This window comes from Vombatus ursinus, unplaced genomic scaffold (genome assembly GCF_900497805.2).
Source record: "Vombatus ursinus unplaced genomic scaffold, bare-nosed wombat genome assembly UNPS02014789.1, whole genome shotgun sequence".
NCBI lineage: Eukaryota > Metazoa > Chordata > Mammalia > Diprotodontia > Vombatidae > Vombatus > Vombatus ursinus.
Window position 1 is genome coordinate 19345614 of NW_020954567.1, and position 21138 is coordinate 19366751.

At 41.2% G+C, this 21138-nt stretch overlaps 1 protein-coding gene across 2 annotated transcripts in view; it reads left to right on the plus strand.

Annotated features, from left to right (window-relative positions):
- Nucleotides 1-975: 975 nt before the first annotated feature.
- Nucleotides 976-21138, plus strand: part of TOR1AIP1 (torsin 1A interacting protein 1) — a 40442-nt gene continuing 20279 nt past the window's right edge. The window contains exons 1-5 of one of the 2 annotated variants that reach the window (XM_027868491.1): nucleotides 976-1465; nucleotides 5177-5254; nucleotides 13747-13812; nucleotides 14351-14398; nucleotides 20424-20462. In XM_027868491.1, the coding sequence (XP_027724292.1) occupies nucleotides 976-1465; nucleotides 5177-5254; nucleotides 13747-13812; nucleotides 14351-14398; nucleotides 20424-20462 (721 nt within the window). The remainder of the gene's footprint in view (nucleotides 1466-5176; nucleotides 5255-13746; nucleotides 13813-14350; nucleotides 14399-20423; nucleotides 20463-21138) is intronic. The other variant, XM_027868492.1, reaches the window with a different exon arrangement.

The window sequence follows — 21138 nt, forward strand, 5'->3', positions numbered from 1 at the left end:
GCCTCTTCAGAATCATTTTAGTATCATGATGTGGTTGGCGGATAAACTTTCTTTTCATTTCTTGCATTACTCAAATATTGCTTTCGTTCTTCGGGTAGAGATTTCCCATATTCTTAACGATGGTCGACTTCAACGTCAAAAACCGAGTAGCTTTTGCTTTCACTAAGTGACTGAAAATACAAACATTTCACCACGATAGGACATACACAGCTCCACTTTACAAATTTATTTTATTTTTTCAATTAACAATTTTTTCCTCTCCCACTCCCACCCCTAATTTACCGGGGGGGGTTAAAGCAAAGTTGAAGTTAAAGCAAAAAATGAATCCCCGAATTATTCATGTCCAAAAACATCAACTTCTCCGTCCGAACCCTTCACCAGAGTCAGGAGGTGGGCAACAGAGCCTCGGGGGTGACGGAACCGGCTCCTATCGGCTCCAGCCGACGGTGGAACGGTCAGCGTGGGCACTTAATGCCACAAACCAGTAGTTTTGTTGACTGTTCAGATTTAACAAAATGGGGGAGGGAAGGGTAATAACGCAGGCTGGCCCTTTAAAGGCGCGTGCCGGCTCTCCCGGCTCCCCCTAACCGTGGCTTCCCGGCGGGGAGAGCCTCGGGAAGGGCTCGGACGAGGCGGCCGGGCTCAGGAATGCGGCGCCTCAGCCTACGGCTGAGCCCCTCCCCGCCCCCCGAGCAGGAGGGCCAGGCTCTCCCTTCTCCTCCTTTTTCGGGCCTCCAGCCAGGAGGGCGGGGGTGACACCCAGCCAGCAGCAGCTGACCGAGCCCCGGCACTGCCTGCCTCACAACCCTCGGGAGCTACCATGGGCCCAGAGGAGGCCGGACACCGCGGCGGCTTCAGCGACGAGAGCGGCGGCGGCGGCGGTCCCGGCCACTCCCAGCTGCCTCCGTGACGGGCGCGGAGCCCCCGCCGCCGTTCCGGAGAGGGACCCGGCCGGCCGGCCCAGGCCCGCGGACCATGGCAGGCGAGGGCTGGGCAGCGCACGTCACGCCCAGGGCCCCGCTACGACAAGGGAGACGCCCGCTCGCCCCTCAAGATGGCGGCGAAAGGGACGTGCTCGCGTACGGAAGCCCCTCGGCTCGACGCAGTCGCCGGCGGGAAGTGAGGTTCTCCGAGCTCCCGCCCCAAGTGTACGGCGACTTCGAGCCGCTTGCGTCCAGAGGAAGTGCCCGAGTGGAAAAGCGGACCCAGACACAAGAGTTCCGCCCTGTGCCCGAGAAAGAGGAAGTGGAGGAGAGAGCCTATTATTACCTTAGGTCTCGGCAGGACGCTCATCTCTCGCGCTCGCGACCTGGAGAGATGAATACGAGGAGAGCGACCCGGCTCCAGCAGCAGCAGGAGGCTCAGCCACCGCCGCAGCCCTCGCCGGCCACTACCAGGAGAGGGCTGCGGGACCTGCAGTCCTCGGAAGGTGAGGGCGGCGGAGGCGCTGGCCGCCGCCGCCGAGGTAACGGGCTGGAGAGGCGCGCGCGCCCGGGGTGGGAGAGAGGTTTCCCGCCTCGGGTGGGCACCACTCCGCGCCCTGCGGGGGGTCCTCTTCTCGCGCCCTGTCGGCCTCTCGCAAGGGATGAGCTCCCGGCTGGGAGACCCAAGGTGGAGGAGGGCATTACTCGGGAGCTGGTGGGGCGGGATGGGCACCAGGGTCCCGCGGAGGATGCGGGCCGTCCCGGTAGGGAGACAAAGGAGGGGCTGGGATGGCATAGACGGAACAAACCGTTTCAGCAGCCCCCCACCTCGCCGGGGCTCCCCGGGCGCGTTTCCCCCGCGAAGGGTCCCCTGGATGCTCAGGCTAGTGACCCCACCCCCACCTGTATCCTTCCCCACCTTCCGTAGAGGAAGAAAGAAAAGAGAGGAGGGGGCACAGGGGGGCAGTAGCCCCCGGAGAGTGGGAGAGCACGGGCACTTGGGTTCTGCTTGACGGGGGGCATTGGCCCCACCCCAGGCTCAGTGAGAATTTTGACATTTGTCTTGATTCTTGAGAGACCTCTTGGACCCAGTCAATAAGTATTTCCTGAGCGCCTACTATGTGCCAGCCTACTATGTGGCTAAGCGCTGGGGAATCAGAGAAAGGCAAAAGACATCCCTGCTGTCAAGGAGCTCACAGTCAGACGGGAGACAGCGCGAAAACAATAGGTACAAACAAGAGCAGGAGAAACTGGAGATGATCCTCAGAGGGAAGGTGCTAGCGTTAAGGGGGACCAGGAGAGGCTTCTAGTAGAAGATGGGGTCTTAGCGGGGACTGGCAGTAAACCCGGAGGCTGAGATGAGGAGGGAAGAGCGGTCCAGGCATGGGGATCAGCCAATGAAAATGCCCGAGGATGGAGATGGAGTGGCCGGCTTCACTAGACCTGGTAAACTTGAGTTAATACCCCTTTCCTCTTTATGAGATCTCCTTCCTAAAATAATATGACCTTGCCCTGGAATATTTGGGGGGTGGCAGAAGAGGGGTCCCCATGGTTGAGAAGGAAGAGAAGGAGAAATGAGAACCCACTCTGGTTATGAAGAAACCTGACACAAGGTGAACTCAAGTCAGGAAGCATCTGTTAAGTGCCTGTTATGTCAGGCATTGTGCTAAGTGCCAGTGTATGGAGGAGAGGAGGGGGATACACCTGGGTTTGTAATTCCAGGTACAGTTGAGGTAGGGAATTACCCCAATTACCCCAAGGGGTGTGTGTGTGTGTGTGTGTGTGTGTGTGTGTGTGTGTGTGTGGTGTGTGTGTGTGTGTGTGTGTGTGTGTGTGTGGAGGGGGGGTGTGGGGGTTGACACTGACTCATAGGCAAAATGTCATGCAAAGGATGTGAGTCACCATTGAGGTTTGACAGACACTGGTTGAATTACAAGGTGATGTGATAAGTTGCATTGATTGGTGCATTTATTAAGCACTTACTATATGCCAGCCACTGTGCAAAGTGCTAGGGATACAAAGAAAAATTAAAAACAGCCCCTGCCATCAAGTATCTCACATTTTAATTGGTGAAACAACATGTAAACCACTATCAAAGTACAAGATAAAAATCTATTATTAACATAAAAATATATTTGCAGGGTAAATTGGAAGTAATCTCAGAGAGAAGTCACTGTATTGAGGGGAGGGGGCAGCAAAGGCAACTTTCACAAGATAGGATTTGGACCTTGAGTCTTGAAGGAAGCCAAGAGGCAGAAAGGAGAAAAAACATTCCAGTAATATGGAACAGGAGATGAAAAGGCACAGAGAAGAGAAATTGTGCCCAAGGAATAGGTGCAAGGCTGGTAGTGTCTGATCTTGTGGGGGCTAGTAAAGTATAAGATTTTAAAAGTGGGAAGGGGCCAGGTTATAAAGGGCTTTAAAAACCAAAGGATTTTATATTTGATCCTGAAGGTAGTAAGGAGCCACTGAAGTTTATTGAGTAGGAGAATGACCTGTGCTTTATGAAGATCATTTTGGCAAATCCTTTAACCCACGGGTGGGGAACCTTCAGCCTTGAGGCCATATGTGGCCCTCTAGGTCATCAAGTGTGGCCTTTTGACTGACTTTAATAAAGGCATTTGTTCTGTAAAACTTGGACTCAGTCAAAAGGCCAAAATTCAGGCTAGAGGGCCACATGTGGTTTTAAGGCCGAAGGCTTCCCACCCCTGATTCAACCTGATTTGTCAGTCAGTCAAGCTCCTGCTATGTGTCAAGCAAAAAGAGACAAAAAACAGTCCCTGTCCTCAAGGAGTTCACTGTCTAATGGAATTTCTGGACCTCAATTTCAAGTTCATCATAAGTAGAATGAAAATAAGTATAGGCCTTATCTACATCATGATAGGCAAAGGGAGGTAGTGGATATCTGTCCAGCTGGCCTTGAAGCCAGGAAATGCGATTCAAGTCCTTCCTCTGACATAAACTGACGTTGTGACCCTGGAAGTCATTTAACCCCTCAGTACTCTAGGCAGCTTTCTAATACTGTAAGTTGCCAAGAAGGTAGAATGCTGCCCTGAATTGTTAGAGGGAGTAGCCCCCTCCCCCAAGTTCTGTCATAATGGATAAAACTCCAGATCCATTCTTCAGCCTTATTGTCTGTTAAAAGGGTGTTGGGAGTAAAGTTCATTATAAATGTGAGCTATATTATTCTTTATGGGCATTTGATGACATTTAAAAGCTTGTTGATTTTAGAGATCATCACCCAAGTTTGCATGATTATTGCACATTTTGTATGTTTTCTCTAAAATATTTTATTAATTTGTGTGTGTGTGTGTGTGTGTGTGTGTGTGTGTGTGTGTTTTCAGCAAGATCACACACTTAAGGGCAGGGCTGGGGTCCTATCATTTTTTCTGGATCTTACCCCCCAGCACCTGTGCACATAGTGAGTGGTTCAATTGGTAGTCATTGAATGAGAAAAGTAAAAGAATTACTGTTTTCTACTCTTTAGTGGATCCTTCATCTCACCAACTTAAGCATGTAGTCCTTCAGTGCAGATTGTAGCCCATCCTTCTTGTACACATAGAGCCTCCAGAGGAAAATACTAGTTTCACTTCTTTAGTACTACTTCTACATACTTTGCTAGTAAACCTCAATATATAGAAATAGTTACTCTTTCTGACCACTTTCATATGTCTTCACTACTACTTGCAGTGTTTCTGACTTTTTTTTAACCTCAATGTAATTAAAATTTACTAAGTGCCTACACTGTGTGCAAAGTATTGTGCTAGGTGCTAAAAAGAATGTAAGTGAATAAAGCCTTCTAGTTTGTGGCCCTGCAGGAGACATTTAGAGAAGTAACTTTAAAACATTAACATTTAAATCTTTAAAATTTTAACATAAGTGCAGAAGATACTGCATTCAGCAGTTATTTATTCAACAGCTACTATGTGCAAGGCACTTAAGAGCTACAGATACATGAAAAATTATACAGTTTTTCTCCTTAAGGAGGAGGATGAGGCATATAACAAATAAATATAATACAAAGTGGAATGTGATAGAGCAAGGTAGAGATGAAGTTTTGTTTAAAAAAAATGTTGAGGAGAGAGCAATGATTTCAGCCCAGGGATTAGGCTTCATTAAATAGGTGGCACCTGAATGGGTGTGTTGTGTTTTTACACACACACACACACACACACACACACACACTCTCTCTCTCTCTCTCTCTCTCTCTCTTTCTCTCTCTGTTTTAACTATTAACATGTTTTGTTCTTTAGAGGATGAACCATCTTCCCAAACCATCATGAGCCAGACAGTCTCAAAAAAATCAATCAGGAGACTACAAGAGATTACAGGTGAGAAAAGTCTGCTTTTCTGACTGCATCAAGTCTCTTAAAGTTGATTGTTCAGAATATGTATGATTTCTGGCCTAGCACGCTCTCCAGCTTAACATTGTCCTTCTTGAACTATGGCACCCAGAAGACTAGACACATTATTCCAGATGGAGTTTGACTGCATTTATGATGTTGCTTTGCATTTAAATACCATCGCTATCTTCCTATTTTGTTGTTAAGTGTATTTTGAAAAAAACTTGCAAATATTTTTCCTGCTTCCTGATGATAATACTGATAATGCTAACAAAGAACATCCTACTAGACCATTGGAATGTAGTCATTGATGAACTAGACAGAGAAAATGAGGATTTATAGATGTAATGAGATGATACAGGGTAGTGGGTAGATAATGAAAGAAGGCTAATCTATGTTTGTTTAGTTGGAGGATCTCACAGACCCATTACTGACTAACTTTTTTGCTGATCTTTTTTTTTTAATAAAATGCTTCATCTAGTTTTATTAGCAAGATAATATTTGACAAAACCTATGCAATTTTAAATTTATCTTATAGTGGAGCCAACTTAAGTCCTACTTCAGAATAAAGAAGGCCAATTATTAAAACTGTAAATTGTTATCCTTGGCCAGTGGGTGACTGAAATACATTACTGAGTGGCTACAGAAAAACATTCTCTTATTCAAGTCTGACCAAATGCATCGGTCCCTATATATAAAGCACTTTGAAAATCTTAAAGCATTATATAAATGTTTGCTGTCAATTATTATCGTAAGTGGAAGTTTGAAGAAGAACTAGAATAACAAATGCTGTGTCATTTTCCCAGTAAGGATCGATGATTGACAGAGTAAAACACGACATGATGATGATACACATTGTGTTCTCTTCTTGAAAGATGCTGCGTTATCCAGCATAACAGCATTGTGTCATCAAGAGCAGTCAGTTCCCACATCAGCTAATAATGATAATAATAACCGCTAGCACTTATATATTGCTTTAAGGTTTGCAAAAGATTTTATAAATATTGTCTCACCCTCACAGCCACACTGGGAGGTAGTGGCTATCATTATTCCCATTTTACAGATGAGGAAACTGAGGCTGAGGTCCAGTAATTTGCCCAAGGTCATACAACTAGTAAATGTGAGGCAGGAGTTGAACTCAGGTCTTCCTGACTCCAAGTCCTGAGCTCCATCCACTGTAATACCTAGCTGTCTATATCATAACAATAGAAAATTCTTTAGAATTTTGATTCCTAGCATATGTGACTCACTTGATCAGTATAGCAAAATTTCAACGTAACAAAATAATTTGGAGAATCTTTTTAGAGTTATTAATGTAAATACTTGTACTTCATAGCTTTTTCAGTGTGGGACCTCTACCCACCAATGCAGATTGGAATCCCTCTGTGCCTTAGTAAACTGTTTCTGTGACTTGCTGTGGCCCAGAATATTCATCACCTAATTGTTAGTCTTCCAGTGATAAGCCACTCTGTGCTGATCCTTGGACAGTAGCCACAATTCATTGGCATCTTGTACTTAAAGCCTTTCTAGATTGGTAGAGCCAACTAAACTTTGTACTCCCTTAGTGTAGCTTTTGATGAAAATCCAAAGTCAGCTCTGTTTTATAACAAAATGTCTGAATAGGACTTTAGTTGAGATTTATACACTTTTGTTGCTTTCTAGTTAAATAATCAATGTGTTTTTATTGAACATCTCTTATCTGGGCTTGAATGTTAACATCCTTTTATTTCCCCCAAGTTTTAAATTTGAATTATTTATTGAGCTAATTTTGCATATTAAAGTCCTACCACAAGTTCTACTGCTCAATTGTAGACAAGCATTTCCACTTGGTGGCACGGTATCCGAAGTGCCAGACTTAGAGTCAGGAAGATCTGAGTTCAGATGTGGCCTCCAAGACTTATTAACCATGTGATTCCCCGAAAACCACTCTACCTCCCTCTGCCTCAGGTTCCTCACATATAAAATGGGAGTAGTGAGAACACCTGCCCCCTTGGGTTGTTGTGAAGATCAAATGATTCCATATATGTAAAATACTTTGTAAACTTTAAAAAGCTATGTAATGCTTATTGGTGTTGTTGTTATTGTTATTTACAACTCAAATTCTACATACACCAAGCCAAATGCGTTATTGTTAGTTTCACCACTATTCTCTGAGGTACCTGGGCTCAAAAAATTTAAGTAATAATTGAATCTTTCCTCCTGTCCCTCCATATACCATCAAAAGTCCTCCTTTATAGTCAACAAGCCTAATAATTCTTCCTTAAAAATCTGTCACATTCCACCCAGAAATCTGTCACATTCCACCCTTCCCATTTCATCTGCTGCCTTACCTTCTTCAAGTTTTCATCTTCTCGTGTCTGCGTTAATGCAACAGTCTCCCCACTGCCACCAGATTAATCTTCCTACAAGCTTATTACATAATGTTACTCTTTAATTACCTGGAGCAACTGACCTGCAGGGAAAAAAAATCAAGATCACATGAGAATCATAGAGAGGATCTCAATTTCCATCCCTTCCTATGTAAAGCAGCAAAATTTAATATTTTTCTTTCTCAGAGAAAATAAAATATTCAACTCAGTAATTATTAAATTAAGGACACGGAGCATAGAAAGAATTCAATAAGTACAAGAGATATTTGAAAAAATCAGTTCCATGTGATGATCAAAGAGGTAGAGAGACTATGGGAGAAGAGGAGAAGAGCCTTGGGGAGAGTGACCGATACGTAAGGTGACTATTTAGTCAGGGTTGTTTTGTTATAGAAAGAGCAGCAGACCCGAGATCCAAAAGCTTGGGTCCAGATCTGGGCACTCCGCTGCTCATTAACCCAAGGTGAGGGCTATTAACAATAATAACTCCCTAAAAGTAGAGTGGACAACCCTTGTCACTGTTGGTTTTCTTTCAACTGCACCTCTAACTCTACTCTCCCTTCTACTCAAATTGGAAATCTTACAGACAAAGATGGAATGGCCACTGGTCATGGGTGCTGTTGAGGGGCTTCTCATTCAGGTTAAATTAGAGTAGGTGCCGTTGAGAGTTCTTCCAACAGAAGTTCTGTAAAGATTGTCTCTGTAAACCTCAGTTTTTTATATATAAAGAGGGGATAATGATGCTTGTATTGCCTGTCACGCCGAGTTGCTGTAAGGATCAAATGAGATGGGATGCTTTAGACTCTAAATCCCTTTAATAAAAGGATTTGTTCTGTGAAGTTTGGACTCAGTCAAAGGGCCATACTTGAGGACCTAGAGGGCCACGTGTGGTCTGGAGGCCAAAGGTTTCCCACCCCTGCTTTAGAGCATGCAAGTTTATTATTACTAATGTTATACATACTTCAAAGCCTCACCAGCTCTCTGACACCAAATTGGTTCCCAGACTTTGGCCAAAATGATACATACATCTGTTTATATTATCACTTAAATCTGGGAAACCAGATATTTTACGTAATCAGATATTTTAAAAATATCTTAATATTTTAATAACTGTATTTCAGTATAATTGGTTTCCTTTGTAATCCTATATGTTTCATATTATGCATTTAAAAATGTTATTCTAAGAAGTCTGTGCCACCAAAACGGGTACTAACCCCTGCCTTAGAGGAATAAACAAATGAATGAAAAAGCTTTTATTGGGCAGCTAGGTGGCACAGTGGATAGAGCACCAGCCCTGAAGTCAGGAGGACCTGAGTTCAAATCCAGCCTCAGATCAAACACTTGCCACTTACTAGCTGTGTGACCCTAGGCAAGTCACTTAACCCAAATTGCCCTTAAAAAAAAAAGAAAAAAAGAAAAAGCTTTAAGTGCTGGGATATATATACAAACAAGTAATATTGTCCTTGCTCTTTAGAAACTGTCATTCTAATAGGGAAAGACAACACTTCTAAGGAATCAGAGTAGGGGCGGGGTGTGTAGAAAATAAGAAATGGGTTCAAAGTGGATAGAGGGCCAGAGGTAGAACCCACTCTCTGAAATTCCCAGGGAGTCTCCAGTCAGAGGAGCATAGATTTAGAGCTTGCAGGAACCTCAGAACATCATTTAGTTCAACGTCCTCATTTTACAGATGAGGAACTGAGGCCCAGGAAGATTGAGTAATTTGCCTAATGTTGAAAAAGGAATAGGCATAAAACCATAGGCATTTGAACCTATACCTTCTGGCCCCAGAGTCCTTTCACTGTACCATGCTGCCTTCCCATCAACTAAGCCTTGAAATAATAAATTTTCTCATTTCTCTTCTAGGCAGACTTGTAGATGGGCTCAATAGGAAAGATAACAAGAGTATTTCAGTAATATGGAAGTGAGTCTTTCCACCACTGGTGACCATAGTAAATCACCCTGAGGACTGACTGAACTCAAGCTCAGGGCCTGAAATCTGACCCCCTTGTTCTTCTTCTCCCCCAGCTTCTTGGGCATTCTAGAGTCTGAGTCCTCCCTACTTCCCTAACCACCTCAACTTCAGCCAGAGCTGATGTCTCCATTGTCCTCTTTTCCTAACTCTCTAATGAGATGTTTGCTAATGATCCCCATCCTCACACCACCTCTACATGAGAGAGAACTGTATACTGCTTCTGTAAATCATTCCTCAACACTGGGCACTGTAAGCATATGCACAGTAACCACTCATTTAAATATTTGTTGAATTGATAGCTGTGGATTGGAGGTAATCTAATTGAAAAGTACTCTTTAAAGCGGTTGCTCAGCTCTGAAAAAAAGAGAGCAAAGAAGGCATATATACCTTGAGTATTATATTTAATTGAACCTAAAAGTGTTTCCTAAAACCTTAAAGTCGGCGGGGGGGGGGCAGTAGTAATAGGGAAGATTGCCTAGTAAGATAGGAGAGGAATGGTCACTAACTAGGAGTACTCTCAGTCAGTTTCCACTCATTTTCACAAGTACAGGCTTCCTTTCAGAATTACTTCTAGAACTCCTAGGCACATCGAAATGTGGGGTTGAAAGAGTTGAAATGGGACTCAAAATAGACTGTGGAATGCTGGTTAAAAGCCCTGTTGAGAACAAAGTTAAATCTACTTTGTTCTGTGGATTTGACCCATGCATTATCTCTCATGTGGCATTTTTGTACTTCCTCCACCTCAATCCAGTCAAGCCTTCATCCCTTCTCTGCTGGGCCATTGTAATAGCCTCCAAAATAGGCTCCCTAGCCTAGAGTTTTTCCTGTCTTCCATCTATCCTTAGCACAGCTGCCCAAATCTTTCTAATGCATAGATCTGACCATGTCGCACCTCTGACTTCAATGGCTCCCTATTGCCAGTGGAGCACAATGCAAACTCTGACATCGGTAAAAATTTATTAAGCACCTATTATGTCCCAGGCACCTCTTATGTGCCAGGTACTAAGTGCTGGAGATGGGAGCCAGGGAAGCCAAGAGGTAGAGGTGAGGAGAGAGAGCCTTCCAGGCCTGGGGACCACCATAGAAAATGCCTGCAGTCAGGGGATGGAGGGTCTTGTGCAAGGAACAGCACGGAAGCCAGTGTCACTGGATCAAAGAGTATGTGGGGGAGTGTAAAGTGTAAAGAGGACTGGAAAGATAGGGAAAAGGCCTGGTTATATAGGACTTTGAAAGCCAAACAGGATATTATAATTGATCTGAAGGTGATAATAGGGAGGCATTGAAGTTTATTGAGCAGAGGTGTGACATGATCAGAGCTGCTTTTTAGGAAGATCAATTTGACAACTGAGTGGAAGTTGAACTGAACTGGGGAGAGGCTTGTAGCAGAGAGACCAACCAGTAGGCTATTTCAGTAGATCAGGCAAGAGGTGATGGGGGGGGGGTGGCATATATGAGCAATATTACAAAGGTCCAAAGAGCAGGACTTGACAACAGATTTTGTATGGGGTGGGGAGGGTTGGTAAGAGAGTGGGGAGTCAAAGATGATACCTAAGTTTTGAGCCTGGGGTACTGGGAAGGATGTGGTACCCTCAACGGTAATAGGGAAGCTTGGGAACACGAGAGCTCAGGGAGAGAGATAGTTCAGTTTTGGACATATTGAATTTCGGGTGTCTTCAGGCCATCCAGTTTGAGATGCGCAGTAGGAAGTTGGAGATACAAGACTGGAGGACAGCGGAGAGGTTAGGGCTAAATAAGTAGATTGGAGAACCATTAACATAGACAATAATTGAATCCTTGGGTCCTCTACAATATGGGTCCAACTTACCTTACTAGTATTTTACACGACTCTCCTACACATACCCGTAGGATGACTTACAAGCTTTTCTTCCGTCTTGTCCTGTATCCTTCCACCTCCATGCATTTGTGTAAACTATCCACATTTCCCATAGGCCTGAACTTCACTCCCTTTCTAGCTTTGCCTACTAAAGAAATTCTTCCTTCAAAGCTCAACCCAGGTGCTACTTCCTCCAGTTCGGTTCGAAAAACATTTATTAAGCTCTGAATATATATGAGGCACCGTGCTAGGTGCTGGTGATACACAGATAAAAAGCAAATAAGCCCTGTCATTAGGGAGTTGATATTTCTACATAATATCGAGGGGTTGGACTAGATAATCTCTTCCAACTCGAGGTATCTGGTCTTATTATCTTATTTTGTTATCCAAAGATAGGAAAATACAAGGTAATTAGAGAAGGGGAGTGAGACTGGAGAAAACAGCAAAGATTTCATGTGGAGGTGGCTCTGATCTGAGCCCTGAAGGAATCCAAGAACTCCATGAGGCATTGGAGAGGTGGGAGCCTCTTCTGGCCGTGAACAGCCTGTATAAATGCATTGTCATAGCAATGCCATGTAGGCTATTTGTCAAGAATGTAGAAAGCATTTGTAGAAAGGAGTTAACGTGAAACAAGCATCACAAAGGTAGGTTGGAGCCATGTTGTTATGGAGCCGAAAGTGTTCTGCAGTGAACTAAGTTTTTCTGGCTCCCTCCTTTCTTCCTATCATGTTCTGCCTGTTACTTACTTATAGTTATGTCAGATCCCCTATTCAGAGCTGATGCCATTTCTCCTCTTTGTATCTTCAGCATCTAGCACAGAATAAGGTACATAATAGATTATTAATTAATGTTGCTTAGTTGAACATTTCAGTTTAATGAAAAATATTAATATAAAGGATATATATTTTTAAATTATGTATATTCAACTCAGTTATCTGTGCTGTAGAACTAGGGAAGTGACGCAGTCAGTGCAGAACCTATTCTTAGAAGGTCTTACAACAGTTGCTGCAGCCAAAAAATTCATCACCCTGAAGTAAAGCCAGCTTGGTGATGAATCTCGCCAAACTGATGTGAACCGGTCTTCAGGTCATCATCGGTTTATACGCGAAGCCTTTGCAGATTGATAGTGCTTAGCAGATCTTGCATTCCACCGGCCATAAGAACCCGAAATCAATCCCCTTGCCATAATGAAGGAAGGAAGGAAACACAAACATTTATTAAGCTCCAACTCTGTGCCAGGCACTGTGCTAAGCACTTTACAAACAGTCTCTGATTTGATCTGTAAAACAACCCTGGGGAATAGGTGCTATTATCATTCCCATTTTGCAGTTTTGAGGAAACTGAGGTAGATAGAATTCTGATGACTTGCCCAGGATCATATAGCTAGTAAGTGTCTGAAGTTGGATTTGAACTGTGGTCTTCCTGACTCCAGGTCCAGTGATCTAACTATTGCACCACCCACTTGACTCATTGAAGTGCTGGAATAGCACTTTAAGGATAGTATTTGGCAAAAATTCATATAGAAGAAAGGTATTTGATGGTTTCTTAAATGCTAATGATTAATGTAAAGCATTAGCTAAACTAAGAGATGTGTTATATTGGGTTTGAGAATACTTTAAATTGGGGGGAGGGGCCGGTTTTGTTTTGTTTTGAGCAAACGACCTTTCTGATGCTGTTTCCCCTAACTTAATATTAAAATTTTAATAATTAAAATTAAGTTTCATTTCCTGAGTGTGTTCAGGCTAATCAAGTAGAATAAGAATGTGCTAGGCACTTGGAAAACAAACTTGAATTTAAAATTTCCATAGATAATCTGTAAAGCAGATAGTGACAAACATATCGGATAAATTTCGTATTGAGTTACACGTTTTAGGATTTAAAAGAATTTTTTTGAGTTGAGGAAAGTAAAGGACTTGTATTCAGTGTTCCCCTTTATCAGTGTAGGATTGCTCCTTCACTGTTGTCCCTTTTTTTTCCCCATCATGGTATAGAGATGTTAAATGTCCACACAGTATAAACACTGGCAAGCTTTGGAAAGGCTTTGAGCACAGGACAGCAAAGACTGCCTGTTGTCTGTCTAAGGTCGAGCCTAGCAAAGGGCAGTTTGATTGGAGGTTGGGTGTGGGGGGAGTAGAGTGTGAAGTGACCTACCCCAGGTTTAAATACAGTATTAAATCACAGATCTTTTGACATTGAATTATTCTTTACCATGTGGCAAATTTAGAGTTGGTTAGAAGTGAGGAGAGCACATACGTGTGGTATATTTACTACTTTCTAATCATTTAAATGTATTTTTTTCCCATGCTAGTAGCTAATGAGAATTCTGCAATTATTGTTGACCTTCGCAGACCACCTATAAAAAGTTCAGGATCTGGTAAGAGCTTATTTTCAGTATGTTTCTATAGTTCCATTTATTACTATGGTGATTTTAAGACTAAGAAAAAGCTTTTCGTCTCTATTAGTTATCTTGGTAATGAAAAACAAAAGGTTGAAGATTTTGTCTTAGAACCATAAAATTATCTTATGCAGAGTAATCATATATATGCCTTTGCTACATGTATTTTATAACTAAAACTTTTTCAATAATTGTATTGGCTATGAGTTGCTTTCCCATCTGGTGGGAAAAAAAACACTGAAATATTCCTTATAAGCATATATCTTTACTTAATGTCAGTATATTGACTGGTACTAAAAGATATGGTCATGCTGTGACTGTACTAATATCAGATGAATTGAAAAGGCACCTTACTCTCCTTTCAGAGGGTTTCTGCCTCCATGTGCTCCTTCCTTTTTTTCTTTTTAAATTGTATATTCTACCATTTTTTATTTTTTAGAAGTACACTGCTTCTTGCTTCCATGTGTGTGGCTTTATTTTCTTCTGGGCTGTAATCATTTCTTGCTCTTTGTTGCAGATTACTCCTCGTTTGGGACAAATGGAAATACTAAAATGAAGGAAACAGGTTGGTGACTGTGCTTTTAATTTGTTCTTTGTGGAAGTTCTGATTTGTGGCTGTATGAATATAAATGAGGTTTGAGGGCTTACTATACCATGAATAAGATATTCTTTATTACAACAGCATCCTGACTTGTGAGTTTTGGTTTCAGCTTTACAAAATAGGCAAGTATGAGATAGCAAGTTTGTTTGTTAAACTTTTGTTTCTACTCATGAGTTTACACAAAAAACGTTTTGTTCATTTTAGCCTCTTTCATATTCACCGTATTGAGGGGAAGGAGGGGTAAATGACCTAGCTAGGAAGCAGCTAATATGGAAAAGACCTAGGAATTCTTGAATCTGTAGCTCAATAGGCATCTACTGATGCAGGCTGCATCCAGCAAAAAAGCCCGTATGATTTAATGCCACATTAAAAGAAGCTTAATGTCCAGAGTGAGGGCGGTGACGGTCCTAATGTGGCCTCCCCAGTCAGGCCCCATTTGGAGTACAGTGGCCAGTTCTGGGACACATCTTAGCAGGGCTTTTGACAGACACATCCAGAGAAGAGAGCAAGCAGGATGACAAAGGGACCAGAAGCTGCCATTTGGCGTAGTTTAAGGAACTTGGGATGTGTTTAATCTGAAAAGGAGAAGACCTGGCAGTGGGGGGTAGGGACAGCGAGGCTTAGGTTTTGGGTTTAGACTTCAAAAAAAGGCATCTCGCCCAGCCTTCTTGCTTTACAGACGAAGAGGCGAAGTCACCTGTTTGAGGTCAGTGAGGCGGTACCCGACGGAGCTCAGATGACAATCCAGGTCCTCCAATACCACAAAACGTCGCAGAGCCCCATGAGGAGGAAGGGCTGGGCTTTGTCAGCTGAGGGCCGTGGGGAAGAGTTCTTGGACTGATGGGTAGAAGCTATGATTTCTTCCACCTAAAACCTTCCCAGAAGTTCATCCAATTTGACTTTTTGATAATATTGTCTCAGAAAGTGATTGAGTTTCCTTTTAGCTTCAGAAGGAAGTTGGATAACTAAGTGTTTGTGATTTGGAAGAAAAGATTCATGATTTAAGCAAGAATTTTTGGACTAGCTGACTCCCTTGATCCCTTCCCAGTTTTAAGCCTGTGATTCTTTGTATCCCGCCAGGCTGACTTGCATTGAGGTGAAGCTGCTTTCATTGGGGGAGCTGCTAGGAACATTAGTTTCGATTCTTATCATGGAACAGCTTAATTTTGCAATGAGTCACAAAAGGAAAGGGTTGGCATTTTCTTTAAGAAACTGTATTTTGGTGTGAAGCTCAGCTTAGAGTTGAACAAAAGTGTTGCTTTCTTCCAAAACCTTCCTCTTTCGGCTACTGAGCATTGAAAGTGGCCTTTGAGAAAGGGCCTCAGGATCATCTACTCCAATGCCCTTATTTTGCAGATGAGCATTTACAAATGGTTTTTTTTTTAAACTATTCTTTACAACCGTAACAAATATAAGTCACTGTTTAAAACACTGAAGTAAAATTGTTCTATAGTATTCACAGAAGTGGTGCCTCCTGATTAGTTGTACCCTAGTTCCAGTGCGACTAGGAATATATGATAGGAACAGTAAGCTTCAGTGGAAATGATTTCCGCAAATGTTGTATCCATTCTGTCCCCATGGTCCACCCCCCACCAAACACAAACACCCACTTTTTTCTTTAAGGCATGACTAGTACTGAACATATCTTTTAACTGTCCTTTTTAACCAACCTTTGTGTTACTTTCCTTCATATACTTGGCCACATCTAGCCAGACTGGACTGAGAGCGGTGCTGGACTCCTGCTTCCCTTTGTCTTCTTGCGTTTGTTTAGGCCATCCTGAGGGCTTTGAATGACTATGTTAACTCTATTTTTCAAGATCCTCATCTTCCTTTAAGGCTTATCTGGATGCCATCTTCTCTGTGACATCTCCATCTCCTCTGATATTAGCCCCCAGCTGAAAATTCTCTCTCCCTCCTCACACTTTTCTAGAGCACTTTTTTGTGAGTCTGCCTTTGCCCACATCCCATCCTGACCTATCTAGCTGTGTGTCTTACTTCCCTCACCACACCCAACAGATTGTAATCTCCCGTGGGCAAGCAACTGTGTCATTTTTAAAAGTCTTTTAACAACAGTACCTAGCACAGTGACTTATTACCCTAGTAGGTTTTTAGTATATGTTTGTTGATTTTGAATTTAAGTTATCTTCTCTAATAGAATAAGGGTAGTAGGTCATTCAAATTGTCAGTAAACAAAAATTCATTCATATGAATGATGAAAATGTATTCAGATGCAATTAAATACATCATAGAGCCACAGTTGGAAAGTACCTCACAGGTCACCTAGACCAACCCCCACTTGAACAAGCATTTCTTCTACAGCAGACCAACTGTGGCCCATGAGCCCCATGGACCTGTGCTTGAAGTCAGAGGGTAGAAGGCTGAGAACCCCTTCCATTGGAAGCCATTCCATTCCAGTTTTTGGATAGCTCTTTTGTTGTTATTACACAACTCCTAGGTTGTCTCCACAAAAGCTATGGTTTCTTCCATAGCTTTTTCTCTTGTCCAGAGACAAGAGAAATGCCGTGCCCTTGGACCTCTGGGATCCATCTGCTTTAGAAGAGTGTCTTTGACAGTGATTCTTTATGGACTGCATCATGATTTCCTTTATGATATCATTCTCATGCGTTTGACCCCTAGGCAAAACAGGGACCTGAACTAAGCCCTCTGTTTTTGCTAAAGCCCTCCCTTTCCCCTTGCAGTGCTCTCTCTACAGCCTCTGGCGGAACTCAGAAGTCACTAGGTTATGAAGAATGTCTTTTATGATGAAATGTGAGACACTTGTATGTAGTTATGGGAAGTTCTTTGGCTTACAAATTCTTAGCTATTACTTCTTAAACAGATGATCTATTTATTTAGCTTTGTTTCAACACTAAGAATATACCATAATCATCTCTTATCTTCTTAATTATTTTGGCTGGGGCAGTAAAGGATGAATTAAAATGAATATCACTGGAAAAGATAGTTATGAGTTAGTCTCATGAGGTTAGAGATGGAAGCACTGGACTTGGAATCAGGAAACCTGAGTTCAAATCCTGCCTCAGATACTTAGTTGTGTGACCCTGGGCAAGTCACTCTCTTTGCATCTGTTTCCATATCTGTAATGTGAAAATAATAATAGGACCTACCTCCTAAAGTTGTTGTGTGAGTTTTTAACTGAGTGAATATTTATAAAGTATTTTACAAACCTTAAAGCACTTACATGAAGTATATATAAATGTTTTATAAATGCTATGTAAATATAAAATGCTATTATTATTATTATATCAACAAAATCACCATTTTTTTGTTGTCCTTAATCATTATAAGTCAGTCACCATAAGGATACTAGAAGAGCCTAGAAATCTCTATTTTAATATTTTTAAAAAAATATATCTTAAGACAATTGTAATTCTCTTTTGTCAAGAACATTTTTTGTCCCCAAATAGGATTTTTATTTAACAAAACTTATGAATGATCATAAAAAGAACCAAATTTTATTTCCTGTATTAGAGAAGCAAGTTAAAATATAGAAAGCTGGAATAGCTGTTAGGGAAGTGAAATTGAAACTTAGTTAGATTGAGAAGTTGCCAATTCATGGTCAGTTTGCTTTTAAATATTTATATTTGTTCAATAGTTTTTGTAAATTTCATTAAATCAGAGATTGCATTTGAAACTTGCATTAAATCTGAGCTCTGAGCCCAACCTTAGCCTGTTGGATGATGCTTTTCTTGTTTCTGGCCACTGCCTCCTGTTGCATAAGAGTCTTTAAAATACAGGCAAAATTATCTTTCCCACCGCTATTTGTAATATGGCTTTATAGCAAATGACCAAATTGTATCCAGGAATTGCTGTATCATGATCCTAAAATTACAGAGTGAGCTTTCTTATACCAATTCCAGAAATACTTCCTGAAGACCTTTAGGGGCTATGAAATATGAGAAGTTAATTCATTCTTTGTAATAAGATAGCATTTTAAATTTAACCATAACTGTTATAGGAATTAATTTTTGGCATGAGAGTCTATATCAGATTTGACTTGGAATTTTTATTTACTAAAATAGGATTTCTAACTCTATTAAATTTAAAATGGTTTATTTAAAAACTAGATAAGGCCAGTTAAATAATACATTGTTAAATAGCCTCATTCACTACCCAGTATCCTGTTCTCAATGGAATACTTTGAGAATATCTAGTTAAACAGCTATGTTAGAATGTAATCTCTTTGAGAGTAGGGATTGTTTTTGTATTTTTATATTTGTATTCCCAGCACCTAGAACATAGTAGGTGCTTAAATAAACACTTGGTGATTGAGTGTCTGAACTAAGGAAAAATCTAAATTATTATATCTTTTAAAAATATATAAAAAATTATGGTTTTGTTACTTTCAGGCATATGCAATGAAATAGAAATAGGCTGGCAAAATATTTGCTTTTGGAGGATTTCAAAAAATTCTATCAATGATCATCTTTATTCTTGATTAATTTTCTAGTATCATTAGTTTTTACTACAAGAAAAAGCTCATTAAATATACAGGAGAGGGAAGGAATATATTCAGTAATGAATGTGATGTAAAAACAAAATGCATTGTGTAAAAAAGCTTTTCTTGCAACTCAAATAAAATGCTTCATTTATAATTGCTGGATTTTTTGCCCATTAGGTAAATTCATTTTTCTTGGTCAAATAAGTTCTATCAACAATCCAGAGAGAAGCACCAGGCATAAGCCTGTGCTTACCCTGCAAGAAACTTGTCTTCTCTCTTCCTTTGTGATGCATTAGTCGATGACGGTGACAGTTCCATCAGAAAAGTCAGTTCTTTTGGCCACTTGTCTAGTTGTTTTAAAAATCCAACTTGTTTATGCTACAGTCGTTGTTGTTTAGTAGATAAGTCAGTCGTGTTCAACTCTTCATGACCCTGTTTGGGGTTTTCTTGGCAGAGACACTAGAGTGGTTTGCCATTCCCTTCTCCAGTTTATTTTACAGATGAGAAAACTGAGGCAAACAGGGTTAAGTGACTTGACCAGGGTCACGCAGATAGTAAGTGTCAATAGCAAGTGTCTGAGGCCACCTTTGAACTCAGATCCTCATGACTCCAGGATCAACACTTTTATCTACTGTGCTACCTTGCTGCCCCTAAAAAATACAGCAGCACATATTCTCATTCCTAATTTTTATGCTAATTACTTTTCCCTTTACTCCTTCAGTTTCTCATTTTGTAATCAGAAATTTAACATATCAGTGGGAATTGCTGTCACTGTTATGCCATAGGAGCAAAAATTTGTTAGTGTCATCACAAGCATCCTCCAGGGCAATTTCTAAATCAGCCAAGTACACATCTAATAATAATAAAAGCCAACATTTACATAAAGCCTTCTATGTGCCGGCACTGTTGCCGGCACTTTACAAATATTATCTAATTTGATCCTCACAACCACCTCTGGGAGGTAGGTGCTATTATTATCCTCATTTTACAGATGAGAAAACTGAAGTCAACAGTATTCAAGTGATTTTTCCAGGGTCACACAGCTAATAAGTACCTGAGGCCAAATTTAAACTCAGGTTTTTTGACTCTAGATGCCCAGCACTCTATCCATTGTGCCACCTAGCAAAGATGTCTTTCTTTCTTTCTTTTTTCTTTTTTTTCTTTTTTTTTTTTTTGGTGAGGCAATCGGGGTTAAGTGACTTGCCCAGGGTCACTCAGCTAGTAAGTGTCAAATGTCTAAGGCTGGATTTGAACTCAGGTCCACCTGACTCCAAGGCCAGAGCTGTATCCACTGTGCCATCTAGCTGCCCCCTAGCAAAGATTTCTGGTTGAGTCTTGAAATAACTCTGGAGAACATGAATAGTTTATCCAACTGAAAATGTTGGAGTGATGAGACTCATATTTCTTCATTTTTACTTTGCATAATTATTACTAATCTAGGTATAATTGCAACTTTATTTATTTTTTTTTGGCCGTTGAAACTTTTGAAACTACATTCAACTTAAATGTGACTTTCTTTTCTTCCCCTAGGAGTCACTAGAATGCAGAAGGTTGATTTCTCTGAAGAAGGTACTGTCTTCACGCATCTGTTATCTCACAAGCTATTTAATACTGGTTATAAGTAATATTATACCCAGAGACTGGGCTAAGAAAACGAAATGTCCTTTGGGGTCGAAATTCATAGAAAAGGGATGGTGAGTGGGTGTCTGCATGGGCTTGCATGCATTTCTTTTTCAGCATACTTTTACAAGGTGCAAATGAGCAGATAAATAAAAATAGTTTTTAGGAATTGATAGTTACCATTCTGTATATATATGTAGTATCTTTCTCAAAATGAATTAGTTCTGGGAAACCAGAAACTCCTGGTATATCCAGAATTTGATTACTATAATTTTTTAAATCATATATTCCAAGGTTTCATATCAGTCTGTTTTTGAATAGGTCACAAGTTATATTTAGTCTTTTGGAGTCCTCGTTTTCAACTGTAATCTGGATTGATCGACCAGCATTCATTGGCATGCTTACTGGTCTTATCAGAATCTCAGTTATATATTAAACTGTAGGCTTTTAGTTTTCCTTGCTCACATTTCTAATACCTAGTGTCTATTTGTTCTCTCTGTGGTTTCCATGGTAAGCTTTGTGAAGTTAATCTTTTAGATTTCTCGTTTGTTCAGGTAATAGACGCCTCGAGAACCACAAAATGGATGTGGCAGGCCATGTGTGGTTGGCGCATTCAAAATAGATA